Raw genomic sequence first — 17,869 nt, 5'->3', positions numbered from 1 at the left:
TACAGGTAAAGAATGTGCCAAAATGCAGTTGCTTTGGGGTCTTTGAACATTCTCGTGAACTGAAAATTCCATTCACAAAAGTCTCCTGGGGAACCATGCCTGTTAAAATGTTACGAAAGCACCTCAACACTCTATAGATCGCTATACCATGTTGCTGGGTCAGGAGTTTCAACAATGGGGGTCATGGTTTATTTGAGTTGGTCAGGTATAAAAGTAAAAGGTTAAAACAGACAGGGCATCAGTGCAGCAGCAGTTTTCACAGTGTTTTGAGGAACAAATACACCACCAACCACCACCATGGGCAAAGTTAGAAATATTAAATATATTGATATTGGCAGTGTATTTAAATTATTTTATTATTTATATTATTTTATATTATTATTAGTTATATTATTCTAAGTACTGTTCTTAACATTAGCTATCTTTTTATTTTCAGATCATCTTCTACGAGGACAGGAACTTCCAGGGCCGCTCTTATGAGTGCAGCTCTGACTGCCCTGACATGTCCTCCTACATGAGCAGGTGCCAATCCTGCAGGGTTCAGAGCGGCTGCTTCATGGTGTACGAGCGCCCCAACTTCATGGGAAACCAGTTCTTCCTGAGGAGGGGAGAGTACTCAGACTACCAGAGTATGATGGGAATGAGCGATGGTATCAGGTCCTGCCGCATGATCCCCATGGTAAGTGCAAATACTGTACATTAATCTGAAATATTACAGAAACATTACTCCTTACTCTGAATAAAATATTGAATTTCCTGAAATCAAATTACCAAATCACCCTCTAGTGGCCTCATAGATGGAATGATATTAATAGTTGTCATAATTTCATACTTTTTTTTTAAGATTAAAAAAAAAAAATCTTAAAAACTCTTAAAGAAAATCCAATGTTTATGTCAAATGGTTTTGTTATATTTCAGTCTTCTGTGATGTATATAAAGTGTAATATTGAGATGCAAACTGTCATATATTTCAACTCTATATCTGACATGGTACAGGTGTTTTCTTGTTTTAAGCCCATAGCCATGTAGGTGTGGAGTACTTTTGTTTCAAAGTAGATTTGTTTAAGACTACCTAGAAACACTGATTTAGCCCCTGATTTAGCCCACTGTAGTAAAAGGTTAATGATTGTGTGTTCCTCCTAACAGCACAGAGGAAACTTCAGGATGAGGATCTACGAGAGGGAGAACTTCGGAGGTCAGATGATGGAGCTGATGGACGACTGTGACTCCATCCAGGATCGTTACCGCATGTCTGACTGCCAGTCCTGCAACGTGATGGACGGCCACTGGCTGATGTTCGAGCAGCCCCACTTCAGAGGCAGGATGATGTACATGAGGCCTGGAGAGTGCAGGGGCTTCAGAGAGATGGGTATGAGTGCCATGAGGTTCATGAGTATGAGGCGTATCGTGGATTCTTGTAATTAAATGCACCAGTATCAAATTACTGTCAATAAATATCTGACTTACTAAAAACTGATATTTGTGTGATTAATTCAAAATAACCTGTACATTTCTGGCTGAAACTCATTATTTTTTGCATTCACAGAGAGGAAGTTTAATAAACATTTATTATAACTAGACAGTTGTGTGTGGTAATTATTTCCAAAACAAAATTGCCACATTATTTGGACAATAATGTTGCTCTATTCCAAAGGTCAAAGGTCTGAAAAGAAGAAGAAGACACAATTAGTCTCAGTCTCAAAACTATAAACCTCTTCTTCATGCTGCTCGCCCAACTTTTTTGCTATGCTAGTTGTCCCCCATGTAGATTTGCTCAAAAGGTGTCCGGTGGAACATGATCCTTCGAAAGCTTTGTCTGCAAAAGCAGGATACAAAATGGCATAGCGTACTGTCATGCATTGCGAATTTTCCTGTAAAAGCTGCCTGCATGTAATTGCTAGTCATACACTGAGTACTGTATACAAAACATTAAGAACATCTGCTTTTTCCATGACGTAGACTGAACAGGTGAATCCAGGTGAAAGCTATGATCTCTTATTGATGTCACTTGTTAAATCCACTTCAATCAGTGTAGATGAAGGGGAGGAAACAGGTTAAAGAAGGATTTTTAAGCCTTGAGACAATTGAGACATGGATTGTGTATCTGTGCCATTCAGAAGGTGAATAGGCAAGATAAAAGATTTAAGTACCTTTGAACGGGGTATGATAGTAGGTGCCAGGGGCACCAGTTTGTGTCAAGAACTGCAAAGCTGATGAGTTTTTAACACAACAGTTTCCTGTGTCTATCAAGAATGGTCCCCCACCAAAAGGACATCTAGCCAACTTGACACAACTGTGGGAAGCATTGGAGTCAACATGGGCCAGCATCCCTGTGGAATGCTTTCAACACCTTGTAGAGTCCATGCCCCGACGAATTGAGGCTGTTCTGAGGTCAAAACTCAATATTAGTAAGGTGTTACAAATGTTTGGTATACTCAGTGTATGCCTGGATGCCTGAAATTTGGCACAGATTGGGCCATGGCTCACCTTACCCTTGGCCAGTAAAGAAATACCATTTTACAGGAGTGGAGGTCAGATGCAATAAAGCAAAGAGCCCATTCCACAACTATGGTATTGCAGTGTTCTTTGAATGACACCAGCAACTTCAACAATATTTTTTTTTCTACCTCTTTCCAGAATGGTTTTGGAAGTGGACTGACTGACACCCACAAGGTTAACGGGTTCAAATCTTAAAAGATACTGTTACAGAAGTCAAGGTAACACTTTATTTTAATGTTCCGTAATAAACCATTTATAAGGCATTTACAAACAGTTTGCTCACCATTTTTTTTTAAATTACTCCCACCTTTGTAAATGTTAATAAGCTAGTTATTCACACATGTATATAAATGTTCAATATATTTATTTAAACAGTTTAAGTCCTTAAGGAGCATATAGATGGAATGTCTACCACTGATCACTCAAAACATTTATAAAGTAAAAATAGAGCTGACTTTAGATAAGGAACTGCAAAAAGACTACTAATGATTAGTAAATGGTTTATAAATTAGGGTAGAATTGATAAATAAATGGTGAACACACATGGTCTATTGTGGACTGTTAAAATAAAGTGTTACCCAAGTCAAAGCCATAACTAGCCAATTGAAAATAATGGAGTGAATAGAATGTTTCAAATACAAGACTAGACTCTTGTAGACTATTTAAATTACAGGATAAATGTGGCCAAAACTGATTTAACGTCTAAAGTAATCCAGGTACTCAAGTCGTTTTACTCTTACTACAAGGTTACTACTGTGTTTACTCAGCTTTTCATATTGATTCATTATCAATAATACCTTTTGTACCACTGATTAAAACAACTGTTTATATTATCAATTTGGTATATGATTTTAACATCACTGTTTTTTAACAAGAAAACATATTTTATCTTTATTTAAGCAGAGAGCAAAGTATATTAAGCAAGGGAGCCCTGCATCACAAGAGCAGCAAGCAATTACACATTAAGAAGTTATAGACACATACTTAAATCCCGGCGGGACCACAGGAAACACAAATACAAAAAACACAACTATAAAAAACAAGAACATTTCTCTGTGAAGAGGTACTCCACCCAACACTCTGAACTGCCCGAAAGGCGCCAGTGCGTCCAGCTGTAGGGTATTTTGAAGATTGTTCCATGCGTGAGGTACATAAAAACTAAAAGACATTTTACCTAAATCTGTAGTAAATGTGTGTAAAATATCAAACTGCATTTTGATTTGATGCATTTGCAAGCAAAAACAAAAAGGAGTAATGGTTTTGGTATGTCTAAATCAGATCCTAGCTATTTCTGATTAGTAAGGCCTTCATAAAGTATTTGTGCTTGATGCTTCATAAAACATTTATAAGCAAATGTCACTACAGTTGAAGTCGGAAGTGTGCGTACACTTAGGTTGGAGTCATTAAAACTCATTTTTCAACCACTGCACAGATTTCTTGTTAACAAACTATAGTTTTGGCAAGTCGGTTAGGACATCTACTTTGTGCATGACACAAGTCATTTTTCCAACAATTGTTTACAGACAGATTATTTCACTTATAATTCACTGTATCACAATTCCATTGGGTCAGAAGTTTACATACATTAAGTTGACTGTGCCTTCAAACAGCTTTGAAAATTCCTGAAAATGATGTCATGGCTTTAGAAGCTTCGGATAGGCTAATTGACATCATTTGAGTGAATTGGAGGTGTACCTGTGGATGTATTTCAAGGCTTACCTTCAAACTCAGTGCCTCTTTGCTTGACATCATGGGAAAATCAAAAGAAATCAGCCAAGACCTCAGAAAAAAATGTGTAGACCTCCACAAGTCTGGTTCATCCTTGGGAGCAATTTCCAAACGCCTGAAGGTACCACGTGCATCTGTACAAACAATAGTACACAAGTATAAACACCATGGGACCACGTAGCCGTCATACCGCTCAGGAAGGAGATGCGTTCTGTCTCCTAGAGATGAACGTACTTTGGTGCGAAAAGTGCAAATCAATCCCAGAACAACAGCAAAGGACCTTGTGAAGATGCTGGAGGAAACAGGTACAAAAGTATCTATATCCACAGTAAAACAAGTCCTATATCGACATAACCTGAAAGTCCACACAGCAAGGAAGACGCAACGGCTCCAAAACGCCATAAAAAAGCCAGACTACGGTTTGCAACTGCACATGGGGACAAGGATCGTACTTTTTGGAGAAATGTCCTCTGGTCTGATGAAACAAAAATAGAACTGTTTGGCCATAATGACCATCGTTATGTTTAGAGGAAAAAGGGGGAGGCTTGCAAGCCGATGAACACCATCCCAACAATGAAGCACGGGGGTGGCAGCATTATATTGTGGGGTTGCTTTGCTGCAGGAGGGACTGGTGCACTTCACAAAATAGATGGAATCATGAGGTAGGAAAATTATGTGGATATATTGAAGCAACATCTCAAGACATCAGTCAGGAAGTCAAAGCTTGGTCGCAAATGATCTTCCAAATGGACAGTGACCCCAAGCATACTTCAAAAGTTGTGGCAAAATGGCTTAAGAACAACAAAGTCAAGGTACTGGAGTGGCCATCACAAGCCCTGACCTCAATCCCATAGAACATTTGTGGGCAGAACTGAGAAAGCGTGTGCGAGCAAGGAGGCCTACAAACCTGACACAGTTACACCAGCTCTGTCAGGAGGAATGGGCCAAAATTCACCCAACTTACTGTGGGAAGCTTGTGGAAGGCTACCCAAAACGTTTGACCCAAGTTAAACAATTTAAAGGCAATGCTACCAAATATGAAGTGAGTGTATAAAAATGTTTTTTTAAAAAGGGTATGTAAACTTCTGACCTACTGGGAATGTGATGAAATAAATAAAAGCTGAAGTAATCTCTCTTCTACTATGCTGTAATGGTCGTCGTATGGAGTAGACCAAGGCGCAGCGGGTTGAGTGCTCATATTTACTTTTATTGAGACACTTAATAACAAAACAAGAAAACAAACGAACGACAAACAGTCTTGCCAGCAGTGCAAAAACAACTTCCCACAAAAGACAGGTGAAAAAAGGGCTACCTAAGTATGACTCCCAATCAGCAACAACGATGTACAGCTGTTCCTGATTGAGAGCCATACCAGGCCAACAAAGAAATACACAACATAGAAAAACCATAGAAATACAAAACATAGAACAATACCCAAAAACCCCGGAACACATAAAACAAACACCCCTCTTACATAAGAACATATCCTAACTGTCACGTCCTGGCCAGTATAAGGGTTAATTGTTATTGTAGTTTGGTCAGGACGTGGCAGAGGGTATTTGTTTTATGTGGTTCAGGGTGGTGTTTTTGTAGTAAGGGCATTTGATTTAGTATTCCGGGGTTTTTTGGGCACTGTTTGAGATTCATGTATTCTATGTTTAGTCTAGGTAGTCTGTTTCTATGTTGAGTTAATTGGGGTGGACTTCCAATTGAAGGCAGCTGTGTAGTGTTGCCTTTAATTGGAAGTCCTATATTAGTTGGGTGTGTTTGTCTGTGTGTTTGTGGGAGATTGTTCTGAGTTTAGCCTTGTGCCTTGCCAGACTGTTTGTTGATCGTTCGTTCTCTTTTTGTTATTTTGGTGTTCATTTTGGAATTTATTAAAAGTCAAGATGAGCATACATATACCTGCGGCATTTTGGTCCTCCTTAACCAACGACAACCGTGACAGAATCTCCCACCAAACCAAGACCAAGCAGCGGAGAGAGGAGCGGCACGCTCAGTATATGGACGAGGCCTTGGACGCGCTGAGGGAGAAGCACGAGAGGCACCCCCAAGAAATGTTTTGGGGGGGGCACACGGGTAGTTTGGCTAGGCCTAGGAAGAGCCGGAAGCCAGCTACCCGTGGTTATATGGAGGACCGTATGAGGTGGAGGGCGCCATGTTTCGCTGAAGAGCGCACTATCTCACCCATACGCACGCACAGTCCGGTGCGCGTTATTCCAGCCCCTCGCAGGTGCCGTGCTAGAGCGGACATCCAGCCTGGTAGGAGGATGCCTGCGCAGCGCATCTGGTCGCCGGTACGCCTCCGAGGACCAGGCTACCCAACTCCCGCTCTAAGCACGGCTACCATCAGGCCCCTGCACAGCCCAGTCCGCCCTGTACAAGCACCCCGCTCGTACAGGGCTACTAGTTCCATCCAGCCAGGACGGGTTGTGCAGGAGGTAAGATCAAGACCGCCTGTGCGCCTCCATAGCCCTGGGTTTCCAGTTCCTGTCTCTCGTGCGGACCCGGAAGTGCGTCAGCCCAGTCCGACTCGTCCTGTTCCCGCTCCCCGCACTAGCCTGGAGGTGCGTGTTCCCAGTCTGGTGCGTCCAGTACCAGCACCACGCACCAGGCTTCAAGTGCGTCATCCCAGTCCGACGTCGCTAGAGCTGCCAGTCAGTCAAGAGTCGCCAGAACTGCCCGTCAGTCAAGAGTCGCCAGAACTGCCCGTCAGTCAAGAGTCGCCAGAACTGCCCGTCAGTCAAGAGTCGCCAGAACTGCCCGTCAGTCAAGAGTCGCCAGAACTGCCCGTCAGTCAAGAGTCGCCAGAACTGCCCGTCAGTCAAGAGTCGCCAGAACTGCCCGTCAGTCAAGAGTCGCCAGAGCCGCCCGTCAGTCAAGAGTCGCCAGAGCCGCCCGTCAGTGAGGAGTCGCCAGAGCCGCCCGTCAGTGAGGAGTCGCCAGAGCCACCCACTAGTCAGGAGCTGCCAGAGTGGCCAGACTGCCCGGCGATGCCAGAGTGGCCAGACTGCCCGGCGATGCCAGACTGCCCGGCGATGCCAGAGTGGCCAGACTGCCCGGCGATGCCAGAGTGGCCAGACTGCCCGGCGATGCCAGACTGCCCGGCGATGCCAGAGTGGCCAGACTGCCCGGCGATGCCAGAGTGGCCAGACTGCCCGGCGATGCCAGAGTGGCCAGACTGCCCGGCGATGCCAGAGTGGCCAGACTGCCCGGCGATGCCAGAGTGGCCAGACTGCCCTCCGGGTCTGCCAGAGTGGCCAGACTGCCCTCCGGGTCTGCCAGAGTGGCCAGACTGCCCTCCGGGTCTGCCAGAGTGGCCAGACTGCCCTCCGGGTCTGCCAGAGTGGCCCAACTGCCTTCCGGGTCTGCCAGAGTGGCCCGACTGCCTTCCGGGTCTGCCAGAGTGGCCCGACTGCCTTCCGGGTCTGCCAGAGTGGCCCAACTGCCTTCCGGGTCTGCCAGAGTGGCCCGACTGCCTTCCGGGTCTGCCAGAGTGGCCCGACTGTCTTCCGGGTCTGCCAGAGTGGCCCGAATGTCTTCCGGGTCTGCCAGAGTGGCCGACTGTCCTCCAGCCCAGCCCGAGTGGCCCGTCTACCCGGAGCTGCCGGGGTTGGTCGTCTGCCCGGAACTGCCAGAACCAGAGCCACCTCCAGATATAGGTGGGTTGGGGCGGGGGGGTGTAGCACAGTGCCGTCGTTGACGGCAGCCACCCTCCCTTCCCTCCCTTTAGTTAGGGGGATTTTTTTGTTGTTGTTTGGGGTTGTTGTTATTTTTGAGGTGCTTCCGAGGTTTGCACCTTTAGGGGGGGGGGTACTGTCACGTCCTGGCCAGTATAAGGGTTAATTGTTATTGTAGTTTGGTCAGGACGTGGCAGAGGGTATTTGTTTTATGTGGTTCAGGGTGGTGTTTTTGTAGTAAGGGCATTTGATTTAGTATTCCGGGTTTTTTTGGGCACTGTTTGAGATTCATGTATTCTATGTTTAGTCTAGGAAGTCTGTTTCTATGTTGAGTTAATTGGGGTGGACTTCCAATTGAAGGCAGCTGTGTAGTGTTGCCTTTGATTGGAAGTCCTATATTAGTTGGGTGTGTTTGTCTGTGTGTTTGTGGGAGATTGTTCTGAGTTTAGCCTTGTGCCTTGCCAGACTGTTTGTTGATCGTTCGTTCTCTTTTTGTTATTTTGGTGTTCATTTTGGAATTTATTAAATGTCAAGATGAGCATACACATACCTGCGGCATTTTGGTCCTCCTTAAAACCAACGACAACCGTGACACTAACAAACCCTGAACCACATAAAACAAACACCCCCCTGCCACGTCCTGACCAAACTACAATAACAAATAACCCCTTTACTGGTCAGGACATATGCTGACATTTCACATTCTTAAAATAAAGTGGTGATCCTAACTGACCTAAGACAGGGAATTTTTACTAGGAATAAATGTTAGGAATTGTGAAAAACTGAGTTTAAATGTATTTGACTAAGGTGTATGCAAACTTCTGAACTCAACTGTATATACACACAGTACCAGTCAAAAGTTTGGACACACATCTCTCTGTGTTGTTGTTCGATCGGGTTCAAATCCGGGCTCTGGCTGGGCAACTCAATGACATTCAGAGACTCGTCCCGAAGCCCCTCCTTTATTGTCTTGTATATACAGTGTACATATACACTACCGGTCAAAAGTTTTAGAACAGCTACTCATTCAAGGGTTTTTCTTTAATTTGACTATTTTCAACATTGTAGAATAATAGTGAAGACATAAACACTATGAAATAACACATATGGAATCATGTATGTAATAACCAAAATAATGTTAAACAAATCAAACTATATTTTACATTTGAAATTCGTCAAATAGCCACCCTTTGCCTTGATGACAGATTTGCACACTCTTGGCATTCTCTCAACCAGCTTCACCTGGAATGCTTTTCAAACATGCTGAGCAATTGCTGGCTCATTTTTTTTCACTCTGCGGTCCGACTCATCCCATCCCATCCCATCCCATCCCATCTCAATTTGGTTGAGGTCAGGGGATTGTGGAGGCCAGGTCATCTGATGCAGCACGCCATCACTCTCCTTCTTGGTAAAATAGCCCTTACACAGCCTGGAGGTGTGTTGGGTCATTGACTTGTTGAAAAACAAATGATAGTCCCACTAAACCCAAACCAGATGGGATGGTGTATTGCTGCAGAATGCTGTTGTAGCCATGCTGGTTAAGTGTGCCTTGAATTCTAAATACATCTCAGACAGTGTTACCAGCAAAGCACCCCCACACCATCATACCTCCTCCTCCATGCTTTACTGTGGGAAATACACATGTGGAGATCATCCGTTCACAAAGACACGGAGGTCTAATGTCCATTGCTCGTGTTTCTTGGCCCAAGCTTGTCTCTTCTTCTTATTGGTGTCCTTTAGTAATGGTTTCTTTGCAGCAATTTGACCATGAAAGCCTTATTCACACAGTCTCCTCTGAACAGTTGATGTTGAGATGTGTCTATTACTTGAACAGACACATGATCTGTAAAGCATTTATTTGGGCTGCAATTTCTGAGGCTTGTAACTCTAATGAACGTATCCTCTGCAGCAGAGGTAACTCTGGGTCTTCCATTCCTGTGGCGGTCCACATGAGAGCCAGTTTCATCATAGCGCGTGATGGTTTTTGCGACTGCACGTGAAGAAACTTTCAAAGTTCTTGAAATGTTCCGCATTGACTGACCTTCATGTCTTAAAGTAATGATGGACTGTCGTTTCTCTTTGCTTATTTGTACTATTCTTCGCATAATATGGACTTGGTATTTTACCAAATAGGGCTATCTTCTGTATACCTTGTCACATCACAACTGATTGGCTCAAACCTAGTTAGAAGGAAAGAAATTCCACAAATTAACTTTTAACAAGGCACACCTGTTCATTGAAATGCATTCCAGGTGACTACCTCATGAAGCTGGTTGAGAGAATGCCAAGAGTGTGCAAAGCTGTCATCAATGAACACAATGGCGAAACACAAGCCACCCCAACAGCGATACTGAGCGCACACAAAACCAAAGTGCCCCAAACACAGGGGACAGAAAAAGGTTGGCGCAAACCACACACTAGCACCTAAACACATACAGCGTGAACACAAGCCAAAAATACAGAGCAATAATCCCGCACACAGAGCAGGCGGGCCTACTGGCTAAAATAGCCCAGTAAATCAGCCCAACACAGAACAGGTGCAAACAATAACGGAAAGGGGGGAAAAAAGGGAATCAGTGGCAGCTAGTAGGCCGGTGACGACGACCGCAGAGCGCCACCCGAGCAGGAGGGGGAGCCACCTTCGGTAGGAGTCGTGACAAATATTAAATATATTTTGATTTGTTTAACACTTTTTTGTTTACTACATGATTCCTTATGTGTTATTTCATAGTTTTGATGTCTTCACTATTATTATACAATGTAGAAAATAGTCAAAATTAAGAAAAACCCTTGAATGAGTAGGTGTTCTAAAACTTTTGACCGGTAGTGTATATATACGTTAAACTATGTGATTGTAAAATATTTTCTTACCTATTAAGATAATATAATTTCTTTGCATTTATTATATGTACGAAATGACTTACAGCTATTCACAGTCACCAACCGACCCATGAAACCAAAATTCAAGCTGTTTGGAAAGATTTATAGATTAAGTCACGGCTATAGCATAAAAACAAGCTCAAGCAAAAGAACACTTTTACTGAACGTTTCACTAAATACCTAGTGTGTTCTGAAATATGTACAACAGACCATTGTATACTACTTCCAAAAGCTCAGTTGTATTTACTTCTCAATGAAAACCCCCATTCTAAAGTCTTCGTGGCATCCAGTCACATGGAAATGTAGCGAAAGCACTTCAGCACTCTATAGGCCTCTATACAGTGTTGCTGTGTCAGGGGTTTACACAATGGGGCCCACAGATTCTTTGGGTTTGGTCAGGTATAAAAGTAAGGGTTAACACAGACAGGACATCAGTTTAGCAACAGCACAGCTCAAAGAAACAACTGCAACCATGATGGGCAAGGTAGGCACAGCGTTTTAGCCTACAGTTTTAAGTTTAATGCTTGAATAACGGCTGGTTTAGTCAATTACAATCGCAATATCTTTCAATTTCTTTCTTTGGTAATAATTTTTACAAATGATTTATTTTTTCATTTTCAGATCATCTTCTACGAGGACAAGAACTTCCAGGGCCGTTCCTATGAGACCAGCCAGGACTGCCCTGACATGTCCTCCCACCTGAGCAGGTGCCACTCCTGCAGGGTTGAGAGTGGCTGCTTCATGGTCTACGATCGCCCCAACTACATGGGAAACCAGTACTTCATGAGGAAGGGAGAGTACTCAGACTACCAGCGTATGATGGGAATGAACGACTGCATCAGGTCCAGCCGCATGATCCCCATGGTAGGTTGAAAATATTTCATCTTTAAAATAGAATAATCTTGTTCCTGAAAATATAATTCTCATATTACAAATGTTTATATGTAATGTATCTGATCAATGAAACCTGTTCTTTCCCACTAACAGCACCGTGGAAACTTCAGGATGAGGATCTATGAGAGGGAGAACTTCGGAGGTCAGATGCACGAGATGATGGACGACTGTGACTCCATCCAGGATCGTTACCGTATGTCCGACTGCCAGTCTTGCAACGTGATGGACGGTCACTGGCTGATGTATGAGCAGCCCCATTACAAAGGGAGGCAGATGTACATGAGGCCTGGAGAGTATAGGAACTTCAGGGATATGGGCATGGGAATGGGAGGCATGAGCGGTGGCATGAGGTTCATGAGCATGAGGCGTATCATGGATAACATGACTATGTAATTTCCTCAAATGTTGTATGAAAATTGTTGATTAAACATATTTCCACTGCTAAATTGTCTTCTTTTTGTGATTATCTTACTGAGAGCACTCCATGTTTAAGCATTTCACTATTTCAATCCCTGCATCTTTAACATTTCAAAGCATACAATAGATGTACTGTATGCTCGATGTAAGGGTAATATCCAGTGATATCTCAGATCTAAATATATATGTATTACTGTGCACTTTTATTGGAAGAATGCCAATACAAGTGTACATTGTTAAGCAAATTATTTTCACAACTCATTTATTTACTGTTGTATATTATCATAATCAGCCATATAGGCAACAATCCTGTCACGTCCTGACCAGTATAAGGGGTTATTTGTTATTGTAGTTTGGTCAGGGCGTGGCAGGGGTGTGTTTGGTTTGTGTTGTTGGGATTTTCGGGTTAGTTGTATGGTCCTTATTTTTATATTTCTACGTTCCCTTCTAGGTGTTGTATTTCTTTGTTCTGGCCTGGCATGGCTCTCAATCAGGGACAGCTGTACATCGTTGTCACTGATTGGGAGTCATACTTAGGTAGCCCTTTTTTCCACTGTGTTTGTGGGAAGTTGTTTTTGCGCTGCTGTGTGTAGCCTGCAAGACTGTTTAGCTGTCGTGCGTTTTTTCTTGTTTTGTGTTTTCTTGAATAAAGTTTAAGATGTTCACGAGACCCGCTGCGCCTTGGTCCACTACCTTTGACGACGGCCGTTACAGAACTTCCCACCACCAACGGATCAAGCAGCGGGGTAAGGAGCTGGAGAGGAGCTATCTGGAGTCGTGGACTTGGGAGGAGATCCTAGCCAAAGAGGGACCATGGAGGAAGGCTGGAGAGGACCGGGAGTGTTATGCTGGAACACGGCTGGCATGGAAGCCTGAGAGGCAGCCCCCCCCAAAAAAATTGGGGGGGCACACGAGTAGTTTGGCTGGGCCAGGGTTGAGCCCTAAGCCAACTCCCCGTGCTTACCGGAGGCAGCGTGGTACTGGTCAGGCCCCGTGCTATGGGGTGATGCGCACGGCGTTGAGGCCGAGCATCCACAGGCCGGTGTGCTCGGTGCCAGCGTCCCGTATTTGCCGGGGGGAAGTGGGCACCCAGCCAGTACGGGTGGTGCCAGTCCTGCGCTCGAGACCGCCAGTGCGTTGTCCAGAGCTTCCGGCGACAGTTCCCCGTCCAGAGCTTCCGGCGACAGTGCCCCGTCCAGAGTTTCCGGTGACAGTGCCCCGTCCAGAGTTTCCGGCGACAGTGCCCTGTCCAGAGCTTCCGGCGACAGTGCCCCGTCCAGAGCTTCGGGCGACAGTGCCCCGTCTAGAGCTTCCGGCGACAGTTCCCCGTCCAGTGCGTCCGGCGACATCCTACAGTCCGGAGCCTGCAAAGACGGCCCACAGTCCGGAGCCTGCAAAGATAGCCCACAGTCCGGAGCCTGCAAAGATGGCCCACAGTCCGGAGCCGGCAGAGACGGCCCACAGTCCGGAGCCGACAGAGACGGCCCACAATCCGGAGCCGACAGAGACGGCCCACAGTCCGGAGCCGACAGAGATGGCCCTCAGTCCGAAGCCGAGAGAGACGGCCCACAGTCCGGAACCGACAGAGACAGCCCACAGTCCGGAACCGACAAAGACGGCCTACAGTCCGTAACCGGCGCAGCCAGAGTCGCCCTACAGTCCGGAACCGGCACAGCCAGAGACGCCCTACAGTCCGGATCCGGCGTAGCCAGAGTCGCCCTCCAGTCCGGAGCTTCTACAGTCGCGCATCAGGCCCGAGGTCTCCAGCGACGCGCCTCAGCCCGAGGTCTCCAGCGGGGGTGGACAGGTTGGGTTGGGGACTAAGGCCCGGAGCCTGAGCCACCTCCATGGTAGGAGGTTTGGGGAGGGGGGGTGTTGCCTTAGAACCGTCGGTTCTTCCTTCCCTCCCCTGTAGTTTGGGGATTTTTTGTTGTGGGGTATTGTTTTGTTAGTTTTTGTTTCAGGTGCATCCGGGGTCTGCACCTTTTGGGGGGGGGGGTACTGTCACGTCCTGACCAGTATAAGGGGTTATTTGTTATTGTAGTTTGGTCAGGGCGTGGCAGGGGTGTGTTTGGTTTGTGTTGTTGGGATTTTCGGGTTAGTTGTATGGTCCTTATTTTTATATTTCTACGTTCCCTTCTAGGTGTTGTATTTCTTTGTTCTGGCCTGGTATAGCTCTCAATCAGGGACAGCTGTACATCGTTGTCACTGATTGGGAGTCATACTTAGGTAGCCCTTTTTTCCACTGTGTTTGTGGGAAGTTGTTTTTGCACTGCTGTGTGTAGCCTCCAAGACTGTTTAGCTGTCGTGCGTTTTTCTTGTTTTGTGTTCTCTTGAATAAGGTTTAAGATGTTCACGAGACCCGCTGCGCCTTGGTCCACTACCTTTGACAACGGCCGTTACAAATCCAAGATATATTTGTATCTATAGACGTAAGAAGTGAAGAATAATAAGATGGCGCCAACTGAGATGGTCAACGTCTTACTTGCGGCAAATTGACTGCTATTTTGTGACTTTTTTTGTATTTATCTGTATTGTTTTGTACAGAAAGCTCACACCATTATAATTTTGAACTACAACTCGACCTTGACTTCGACCTCGATTTCGGCTCCTACTTCAACTCAGCTGTTCCCTTGTTTACACCGGACCCTACTCCATTGTTCGGGCTATCTAAGCGCTGCAAGATGAGATGAGGGAGGAGGGCTGGAGTCCTTGTTAGACTCAGAAGCAGAGAAAATCGTCTGGCACTCCTCTCCGTTTTAGGCAAATGTCCAGTCACTTGAGGACAAGATGGATGGGCTCTGTTCGATAGTTTCCTTCTAACGGGACGTGAAAAGCAATAATATTATATGCTTTTCAGAAACTTGACTGACGGGCGATATGGACATAAAACTCCATGCTTCATCGCGACCGGACAGCAGACTGAGGCAAAACCAAAGGGGGACGGGTGTGCCTCTTTGTAAACAATAACTGGTGCGCTGCTTCAAGCTTGAAATAAGTCTAGAGCTTTTGCTCACCTGAACTAGAATACCTCAAGGTAAGTTGCAGACCTTTCTATCTACTAATCATCACTGCTATCTGTCATATAAAACTCTTCCCATCGTGAAATAGTTCCAATCATTCTGAATGTGTTCTGATTTGGACATCACGTTGTAAAATTTCTCACAGCACACGCCTGTCTTTGTGTGGATGGCTGAGCTCGTGCGGATGCTTCTCTCTCACACCCTCCCTTGACCTTGAAAAACTGTTCTATGGGCACGTGCATTTGCTAGATCTGCCAATCCGGACTCATGCGTCAAAGTGCTGAGGGTTTGATGTGAGGAGAGTTTTTTGCGATTGCAAAGACTTGGCTCTACGTTTTTAATTGACAATGCGATTTGAACAATATGTTCAAGACAGCTATCTCAAAACAATACCTGGGAACATCTGCTGAAGGAAACTATCTACTAGTTAAGTGCTAACTTTCTATCTTTCTCATTCACAACTAATCACAAGCTAAAATGAATTCTCCTTTGCTAGCTAGCCAATTCAATCCGTATCACGGAAATTCAGCGTTCCAGCGTAACACAATCACATCAAGCAGCTGAAATGACAGCAAACTATGTGCATTTTAATTTGTTTTATCTTAGTTTCTATTGCCAATTCTTTAGATATATATCCATTATAATAATGATCCTGATAAATGTATTTGCCTGGTTAAGAGAAGCTGTCAGTCTCGTCATGTTCATGTACATGGCACGATGGAGATGACAAACAAAAAAACTGCAACATGTTGCATAGGTTGGGTAGGCTTATATTAACCCTGCTGTACCAAGCCAACTGCTAGGCTAGTTGCATGGAGAATAAATATTGTCTAGATGCTTTTTTTACAGGGGAGAAGAAGTTTGCAAATTGACTGGCTAGGCTGTGGGACAGTGGATGCACATTGATAAATCTAATTGAACTGTTAACAGGCATTACCTGTGGAATGCAGGGATTGTGGTGCTTTAACTCACTGCTATCAACCAATCAGCATCCAGGATCCAAACAACCCATTATATAACTGTGCATATTGCTGTTATTATAAATAAAGATGAAAGAGTGTTTGCCTTAGTACATTAGATATAACAATGTTTTCTCATTCCATAAGGTTGAGGAGTTCCCAGTGTCAACTCTATGATAACATGAAAATGCGGGTCCCTGTGATGCATCCTATCGAAGTTAGACAGGCATGGTCTGTCCTGGGCATCGATCTCATATGCCCGTTTTGAGAAGAGAACTGTGGCTGGTAACCAGTATGCCCTAACCATGACTGACCTCTTCAGCAAATGGGTGATTGCTGAACTCTTGGAGGGCAAATCCTGAACAGAGATCGCTTCAATAGTCACCAACAAACTTCTTGATTTGGGCTTGTGGACAACATCATCACTGACCGGGGAGTGGAGTTTGCAAATGATGTACATAGTCCTCGTACACCTGATTCATATTTAGTAATTTATTTGCGAGGGTATTTAAATCCTTATAAACTCAAAACCCAAACAGGATGTTCAGACAAACAGCAAGGTCCTTCTTCCTTTGAGTGTGTGTCCACTTAATGTTATATGTGACACATTGAAGACTAATTTGCCTAAGTCATTGGAAATGGCTGGTGCATGAGGTCTCATGAGATACGCATGCATTTCATATTTTCAACAGGTCTTCAATGGTGCGTAAAAGTAGATCAGAGTGCAGAGATGAGATGCACAATCGAGAGCATCCTATCACCGCCTGGTACGGCAACTGCTCCGCCCACAACCGTAAGGCCCACCAGAGGGTAGTGAGGTCTGCACAACGCATCACCGGGGGAAAACTACCTGCCCTCCAGGACACCTACACCCCCCGATGTCACAGGAAGGCCAAAAAGATCATCAAGGACATCAACCACCCGAGCCACTGCCTGTTCACCCCGCTATCATCCAGAAGGCGAGGTCAGTACAGGTTCATCAAAGCTGGGACCGAGAGACTGAAAAACAGCTTCTATCTCAAGACCATCAGACTGTTAAACAGCCATCACTAGCAATGAGTGACTGCTGCCAACATACTGACTCAAATCTCTAGCCACTTTAATAATTAAAAATTGAATGTAATAAATGTATCACTAGTCACTTAAACAATGCCACTTTATATAATGTTTACATACCCTACATTACTCATCTCATATGTATATAAGGTACTCTATACCATCTACTGCATCTTTCCATCTTGATGTAATTCAAGTATCACTAGCCACTTTAAACAATGCCACTTTTATATGTTTACATAGCCTACATTACTCATCTCATATGTATATACTGTACTCGATACCATCTACTGCATCTTGCCTATGTCGTTCGGGTCATCACTCATCCATATATTTTATGTACATATTCTTATTCATTTCTTTACACTTTTGTGTATAAGGTAGTTGTTGTGAAATTGTTAGATTACTCGTTGGATATTACTGCATTGTCGGAACTAGAAGCACAAGCATTTCACTACACTCGCATTAACAAATGCTAACCATGTGTATGTGACAAATACAATTTGATTTGATATTGAGTGTACGACTCAAAGGGCTCCCACCAAAGCTTCAGGTCACAGGGTCTAGACTTGCTGAGGTGCATCAACCCTCGCCATACTTCAATTCCAAAACACATGGGAAATCGTGGTTGTAGTAAATTAACCCTTTACACTTGTGGGAATTGGCCTATATGGATAGGGCTAAATGTGAATGTTTCTTACAGAAGAAATATGAAAAGCATACACTACCACTC

The 17,869-nt window shown here is 44.5% G+C and overlaps 2 protein-coding genes across 2 annotated transcripts; both read left to right on the top strand.

Annotated features, from left to right (window-relative positions):
- The first annotated feature begins 225 nt into the window (after positions 1–225).
- LOC106586386 (gamma-crystallin M3-like) lies at positions 226–1,473 on the top strand. Its single transcript, XM_014173602.2, has 3 exons — positions 226–306; positions 437–679; positions 1,147–1,473. Exons 1-3 carry the CDS (start codon positions 298–300, stop codon positions 1,423–1,425), a joined length of 531 nt encoding a protein of 176 aa, XP_014029077.1. The 5' UTR covers positions 226–297; the 3' UTR covers positions 1,426–1,473.
- Positions 1,474–11,181: 9,708 nt separating this feature from the next.
- Positions 11,182–12,127, top strand: LOC106586384 (gamma-crystallin M3-like). Its single transcript, XM_014173600.1, has 3 exons — positions 11,182–11,271; positions 11,409–11,651; positions 11,775–12,127. Exons 1-3 carry the CDS (start codon positions 11,260–11,262, stop codon positions 12,072–12,074), a joined length of 555 nt encoding a protein of 184 aa, XP_014029075.1. The 5' UTR covers positions 11,182–11,259; the 3' UTR covers positions 12,075–12,127.
- Positions 12,128–17,869: the final 5,742 nt, after the last annotated feature.

Source organism: Salmo salar, chromosome ssa25 (genome assembly GCF_905237065.1).
Source record: "Salmo salar chromosome ssa25, Ssal_v3.1, whole genome shotgun sequence".
NCBI classification, from domain to species: Eukaryota; Metazoa; Chordata; class Actinopteri; order Salmoniformes; family Salmonidae; genus Salmo; species Salmo salar.
This window is presented reverse-complemented; position numbering and strand designations above follow the sequence as displayed.

Excerpts from the sequence above, each read along its gene's own strand:
- LOC106586386 (XM_014173602.2), top strand. Across the intron at positions 680-1,146 it reads CCTGCCGCATGATCCCCATG|CACAGAGGAAACTTCAGGAT; the intron begins GTAAGTGCAAAT and ends TCCTCCTAACAG.
- LOC106586384 (XM_014173600.1), top strand. Across the intron at positions 11,652-11,774 it reads CCAGCCGCATGATCCCCATG|CACCGTGGAAACTTCAGGAT; the intron begins GTAGGTTGAAAA and ends TCCCACTAACAG.